The 7397-nt window shown below is 44.0% G+C and overlaps 1 protein-coding gene across 1 annotated transcript in view; it reads right to left on the reverse strand.

The window, feature by feature from the left end:
* Nucleotides 1–5: 5 nt before the first annotated feature.
* Nucleotides 6–7397, reverse strand: part of LOC126495565 (ribonuclease SLFN12-like) — a gene marked incomplete at its 3' end in the record, with an annotated part of 15268 nt that continues 7876 nt past the window's right edge. The window contains exons 2-4 of the mRNA XM_050133162.1: nucleotides 7102–7181; nucleotides 1790–1967; nucleotides 6–720 (exon numbers count right to left, since the gene is read on the reverse strand). Of these exons, the coding sequence (XP_049989119.1) occupies nucleotides 6–720; nucleotides 1790–1967; nucleotides 7102–7181 (973 nt within the window). The remainder of the gene's footprint in view (nucleotides 721–1789; nucleotides 1968–7101; nucleotides 7182–7397) is intronic.

The following is a 7397-nucleotide window of genomic DNA, read 5'->3' on the forward strand; positions in this document are numbered from 1 at the left end:
TGTTCTTTTTTCAAATCTAAACCAATGAAAAAATATCCCCCATCAGTGTTTGCAAATGCAGAAACAGTTTTAGGGAAAACCTCCAGAATTTTTTCTTTAGGGGACATTTTAACTTCTGCATGTTTGGATTCAGTGAAATAGAATGTCTCCCCCAGGGTCAACTTTTCTCTGTTAAAAAACGTGGCAAGGCATTCATCAGAGTCACATGATGCAGGCAAGCTCTGTCTTGAACACGATCTCCCTTCAGAGTTCTTCTTGTCTTTGAGGAACTTCACTGCATCAGGACCTTTCATTTCATATGAAGTTGACAAATTTCTCACATAGAAATTGGTTTTCAAGGTAAGGACTCGCTGACCAGAGATATCCGGGACCCACGGTTTCACAAAAATTAAAAAGTACCCTTTGTTCTGCATGTAGTCTCGGTATTTATGAGGAAATAGAACAATTTCACGAAAAGAATCTTCCAAATCCAGTCCTACACCATCTCTGATGAGGCTGTAATTAGAATTCTTAATGCGAGCCTTGACCACGCCCCCTCCAGAATTCAGCAGAGTGCACACAGCCTGTGAGATATTGTGGGCCTCTCTTGCTTTCAGCTCTTTATTGTTCATTGTCCTCCTAATCTCCTCTCCCTGTGTGATTTCTCCTACAGACAGAACCACTTCGGCATAGTCCGTCTCCTGGTCAATGCTGATGCTCATTTTCGGAGCACTTGCTCTCCTGTAAAACAGATGGAGCCATTAGAGCAGAAGCCAACCAGTGAGAGCCGGCTCTGCTTTACAGAACCACAGCACAGCCACCTGAGCTGCTCTGGGTGCGTCAGTGTGAAGGTCGGACCCGATGTTTTGTTTATGGGTTGTTTGACAAATTTTGAACAGACTACAATAACTTGTGAACTTGGTAAATTTTCACATTGGTTGTCATGATTACATATGATCCTCTTCTAGTCGTTTTAAACTAATAAACTTCTTTGTGTATATTCATCATTCGTGGCCCTGTGTTATATAAGGGACATTTAGAAATTTTAGTCTATTTATCTTACTACTTCATGCGTATGTGTTTTTGGCCTGCATGTAATGTATGTATGTGCCCCACAGGTGTGCCTGGTGCCCATGGAGGTCAGAAAAGTGCGTTGGATTCCTCAGGATTGGAGTTGGTGGTTGTGAGCCCCCATAAGAGTGCTGGGAATCTGCCCTGTGTCCTCTGTAAGAACAAGTGCTCTTAAGCACCGAGCCAGCTCTCCAGCCCCTAGAGGACATGCTGCACACTGAGTATATTCTCCTTCTGACCTTTCTTTGATGTCTCCTATGGCCCCTTAAATAATTCACCTCTCCTTTCTTGTCTTATACACACTCATGATTTTATGGATGTAGAATCTATAAACTCTAGGAAACACAACTGAGAGGAAATGTCTGAGATTTGTCTCTCTGGGACTGGCTTGATTCACTGAGTGTGAGCATGTCCCATGGTCTCCACTCCCTACAGTGGTTGGGATGACATTCAGGGCTTCGCATTTGTGAGGTGAGCATTCTCCATGGGGCACACCACAGCGTTCCTTTAATGCAGGGGTTCCCCACTCTTTATCTCCCTCCTGGTGTGATTTCTTGGCTCTGGGGTCTTGATTTTCTCTTTTCATTTTCTCGGGACTTTTGTTTCTAATCCTGTGAAGTCTTCTTTGTGCCCTTGCTTAGGAGTGCTCTGCTCTGTCCTAGGACTCTGAGTTTCTGACTTTCCTTCTGGGCTGCTTCCCAGTTTCTTCCCACCATGACAAATCAGTTAATACACATACCTTGAGTTTTTCAAACGTCCTGATTTGGCAGGCAGTCTTCTCTGGAGAACATTTCCCGAGAGTTGACCAGAGGGCTCTGTGAGTGTCTGTGGGTCCACATCTTTCACCGACATTGGGCTCTTTGCAGGCATTGTTTCTTTCAATAACTTCTCAACCGCTTTTTGACACTTTCTGCTTTCTGGGGACAAAAACTGTGTCAGTCTTCGTGATAGCAATCCACAAAATACTGGGCTTCTGGCTTTTTTGTTTATTTGTCTGTTTTCAGTTCCTCATGTAGGTTATTTGATCACATTGTGAACCCCGAAATTGCATTACTTACTGGAAAAACCTGTTTCTCATTGTGACATGACTCAGCCCTTGCACACACCTTTAATCCAAGAGTTTTCTGCTTGAATCTTGTAAACAGGAATAAATAAAATCAACCATAGTTCAAGAGGCGGAGCAAGCAACCCGTTGATAAGGAAAAAATAATCCATGGATAGTAAGAGGGAGTCGAGAGGATGAAGGAAGAGAGAGACGCACAGGAAGTAGCAGGGAGGGACATTCATTTGGAGGAGTTTTAATTGACAGTATAGAAAACTCCTTTTTTGAGATGCTGATAGAAGATGAAGCAGTTGGGTGCTTCCTCTGCCTCTCTAAGCTAGTAGACTTTCACCCCAGCATCTGACTCTCAAGTCTGTATCGGTAAAATTGAATGATTAGTTAAAAACAGCAGCTCCTTTTGATGCTCCCTGGTTTCATTGTTTTTTTTTTTTCTTCAGTTTACAGGTTTGTTTTTCTGTCTACTCAGTCTAGTATTGGGCATTTCCAAATATTTTCAAAAATTCAATTAGTGTAGTCTTGAAAACTGTTTGGTTCCTTCATGATTCATTTAATTAGTGAATTTATATTCTAAAGTGACCATCCTGGTCTCCGTCTTTCCTTAGAGTAGTTCTCAGATTCCCAGCCAGGGCAACTCCACTGTACAATGGAGCTTCTCTTCCCTGCTCTACGTGACAGACGACAGGAGCACACAATCACACAACATCCTTCCACACCAGGACAGTATTCCTGATGTCAGCAGAATCCAACAGGGCTGGACACATGGATTAGTGGTTTAGAACACTGACTGCTCTTCCAGAGGACCCATGTTCAATTCCCACCATGCACAGATGATGTGGGATTCCCCTCTGTATGCTGTGAAGATTTTTTTTATTACCATTGGTTAATAATAATAATTTAAAAAACTGCTTTGGGCCTATGGCAGGGCAGGAGGGAGCAAGGCTGGAATTCCAAGCAGAGAGAGAGGAGAAAAGAAGGCAAAGTCAGGGAGATGCCATGTAGCTGTCAAAGGAGACAGATGTTGGAGCTTTATCTGGTAAGCCACAGCCTTGTGCCAGTACACAGAATAATAGAAATGGGTTACTTTACGATGTAAGAGTTAGTTAATAAGAAGCCCAAGCTAACAGGCCAAGCAGTGTTTTAATTAATATAGTTTCTGTGTGATTATTTTGGGTCGGAGCTGCTTGGAAATGAACTAAGCAGTCTCAGCCTACACATGTGGTACCTAATACATGTGGTGCAAACAAATGCATGCAGGCAAAACACCAATACATACCAAAATAGTTTAAAAGTTGTTTTAAACACAACTTTCCCTAGTAACTTGAATTACTACTCCACTCAACCTTGGCCTGAAGAGCTTCCCTCTGCAATGGTCAGTGGTTAATACAGAGACTCATCACTGCTCAAATGTTGGGAAGAATTGGCTACTGAGTTCCCTTCCTTAAATGGAACAAAAATATGGCCCGCCATGTCAAGCTCAGGGACCAGTGCGGAAGACGACACATGAAGAATGTTGGGGCTGAGAGCTGGAGGCTGCCGAAATGGGTCCTGTTGAAGAGAACTTGCTGTTCTTCTAGAGGACTCAGGTTTGCCTCAATGCCCTGAGTGGCAGCGCACAACCATCTGCAGCCCCAGGACCAGGGATAATGATCCTCTCCTGACCTCTCTGTAAACACACACACACACACACACACACACACGAACATAACGATAAATAAATCCATTAAGATATTGTAAAAGCAAGAGGGTGAGGTGGAATATGAAGAAATGCTGTCTTTAGGACATGAGGAGAACTCTGTACTCATGAACTCCCCATACTGTCAGTACAGGCACCAGACCAAGCCAACAAAATCACACCGTGTCCAACAGGCAGCACTCACTGGACTCAGGGGGTCACAGTTGATTAATTAATTAATAAGAGAGAGAAGATAAGGCAGGAAAGAGTTAGGAATGGAGAAGGGGAGGAAGGGTGCATATGGTCAGGATACATTGTTACACACATGAAATTATCCAAGAATAAAGAAAAGATGTTCTATTAAAAACAACAAAATAAAAAACCACAGCAGTTACTCTCCTGGGTATATAACCTAAAGAATCTACGTCTCTAAGTCATGCAGTTACACACACACACACACACACACACACACACACACACACACGTGCGTCACCTTCCTCTGCACGGCAGCCGAGCTGCTGAATCAAAGATCCTGTCAGCAGGTGCGTGCATGGGGAACACATGGCTGGCGATGCACAATCCAGCCAACCACATCCTCACTCTGCACTGGGGGTTTATTCAGCCATAGCGATGAATGCAGTGCATCGTTAGGAAAATGGATGGAGCTGAGGAGTGTGATAGGTGAAGTGATGCAGAAAGACAGACATCGCGTGTTTGCTCCCACATGCAGAATAAAGCCTCTAAAAGGTATTAACACACAACGGCGGGAAGAGGAGCAGGAGGGGAGGGGGAGAAGAGAGAGTAAAGAGGGGTTCCCATGACCAAAGGACATCTCGTGGGTGACAATGTCCGAGTGAAGCCCCTTATCCAGTAAAACGAATACCAATCAATAAGAAAGAGGCTCCCGTGAAGGGAAAACATCACCACCAACAACAAATCAATTTTCTCATCCTAACTTTCAGCCTGAGGTGTTTTGAACTGCAGCTGCTTTGCTGTACTGACGCTAGGGGGCACTCTCACACCAAATGACAGCGAAGACAGCCTTGGACAAGAGGAGCTGCAGAGCTGTGGGAGGATAAGGTGGGGCACTTCAGTGTCTTGGCCAAAGGCCTGTCCCTGTTGTGAGCTAACCCCCACTGAGCTCATCTGACTTCAGGTAACCGAGCTTGCATGAGTCACTTGTGCTATCCTTGCCAGCTCGGTGTGGATGCTCAGGATTCTTTTATGCCCTGTAGATTTTTAGCTCTCTGAACATGTTTGAGTGTGCTTTGTGTGTGATAGCTTAAATTTTTTGAATGTTTTTTCCCGTTATGTATGTCTGTGAATCACTAATGTCCCTGGTATTTTTGGCAGTCAAAAGATGACATTAGGACATCTGACTTGGAGTTACAAATGGTTGTGAGCTGCCCTGTGGGTGCTAGGAACAGGTCTTCTCGAAGAGCAGCCAGTGCTCTGGATTGCTGAGCCATCTGTCCTTCTCAGTCTTTCTCCATCCTTCCTTTCTTCTTTACTAACATAAATGCCGTGTATTCAGAGTGCAGAATACCCACATGAAATATGTACATATTATCAGATGGTTAAACTAAGTTAATTAACTTATGGATTATTTGATACAAATAGGATGAAACTGTCATTTTTGTGTGAAGAACACTAACCACCTACTTCTAGAGTTAGGTCTGGTGGTGCATCCTATAATCCCAGTACCCAGGAGGCTGAGGCAGAAACTGCACAACTTCAAAGTCAAGCTTGGAATGCCGAGTGAGTTCAACGTCAGCCTGAGTAACTTTAGCGAAACTCCTTCTCCAAATAAAAAGTAATCTGAGGACTGGAGATAGAGCTCAAAAGCAGAGCATTTGCCCAGCATGTCCTCGGCTCTGCCTTCAGCCCTCTGCACCACAAATACGAAGTCTAACTTTGGTAGCTCTCTAGGTAGAACACACTACCATTTGCTGTAGGCGCCCGGGTCTTCAATGCTCCTCTTACATAACAGACAGTTGCCAGCCTTTCAGCATGCGAGCCCATTCCCTGCTCGCTGCCACCCTACCTTCTCCTGTCATCTCAGTTTCTTCATATTCCTTACGTAAGTGAATTCATACAGGATTCCCCCTTCTGTTCCTGGCTCATTATACAGAACATATTCAGGCTCTTCCATGTGTTCACAAGGGACTGTATTTCCCTCCTTTTAAGGCTCCATACCAGTCCGCTGTATGTGTACTACATATTCTGTGCTTCTCATCCATCCATGATTCCATAGTTTGACTTTTTCAAAAATGCAGCGACAGCCAGGGACAGGCAACCCTCTGCCGTAACGATCTCACTTCCCTGGACAAACCTGGTGGTGTCTTTCACTTGTTGAACTGCCACTGTGTTCTCCAAGTTATCCGCTCTAAGTCATACGATCACCCACGCTGTCCTGGGATCTCTTTACTCCACATCTCTGACAACATTTCTCTTTCATCTTTCTGATAACAGTCACTGCAGATTCAGGAGCTGAAGAGACAGGCTCCATAGGTAAGAGCACCTGCTGCTCTTGCAGAAGACTCAAGTTTCATACATGCACGTAAAATAAATTAGTCTTATAAACAGTCAGGATGCTGAAGGATAGCTCAGCAGTTAAGCACTGACTGCTCCCCCAGAGGACCTGGTTCAGTTCCTAGCACCCACGTGATGACTCATAGCCTTCTGTAACTCTGGTTCCAGGGAATCTGTCACCCTCTTTATCTCTACAGAGCAACAGGCACACACAGGGTGTACATACATACATGAAGACAATAAAAATACTAATAAAATAATTATAAAAGAAAACAATTATAATTATCATATAAATATAATGATAATTAAAATAATAAATTACCCAGTCATTGTGACAAGAATAAATAATATTTCACTGTTCCTCTTGTACCTCCTCAAAGATTATGACTTTAAATTTTTGTCAAGTGTCTCTTTGGCATTTGTGAATCTGCGTTGAATGTTTCCCCTAGCCTCTATCCAGCTGTGGACTCTTGAAGGGATGGGGTCCTGGGGTTTCTCCTCTTTCGGCACCCCAGCTGTGGGGTCTGAAAATTATCTTTTTAGCCCATTTTTAGCTGAAATGTATCTTTAGTGTGAGTTCCAATTTCGTTCTTCTCTGTGTAGAGGTCTTTTGTCAGTTTCTGGTTGTAGGGTTAGTTCTCTAAGAGGACGGGGCATCATTAAGGGACTCTGGAGATCTACACAAACCCCTCTTCCCCTGCCTCACCAGCCAGACTTGGACCAAGCACAATTCAGCACCTTAATCTTTCCCTATCCCTAAATAGAGAAAAGCATTGGCTCTCACCAAACTCCTGCAGCATCCAGGTCCCCAGAAGTCTGTGCTTTGGGAGAAGAGGCTGTGGAGATGCCAAGGAGCCAAAGATTCTAGAAAAGACAATTTATCCAGGATTTACAGGAAACAGTGGGTTGTTGAACCATCAACTCTTATTCATCCCGGAATAGACAGGACCTGCTCTTGGGGTGAGGACAGAAAGAGAAATACAATGAGTCTGCAGGACGCTGGTGTGAACCTGGCTCATCCTACCTTGTGCTGGAATCTAGTTGCTTGAAGTCCTTTTTGGTCAAGAGAGGGAATTTCAC

Source organism: Alexandromys fortis, unplaced genomic scaffold (assembly GCF_014885135.2).
Source record: "Alexandromys fortis isolate MF-2015 unplaced genomic scaffold, M_Fortis_MF-2015_v1.1 scaffold_524, whole genome shotgun sequence".
In the NCBI taxonomy this organism is placed as follows: domain Eukaryota; kingdom Metazoa; phylum Chordata; class Mammalia; order Rodentia; family Cricetidae; genus Alexandromys; species Alexandromys fortis.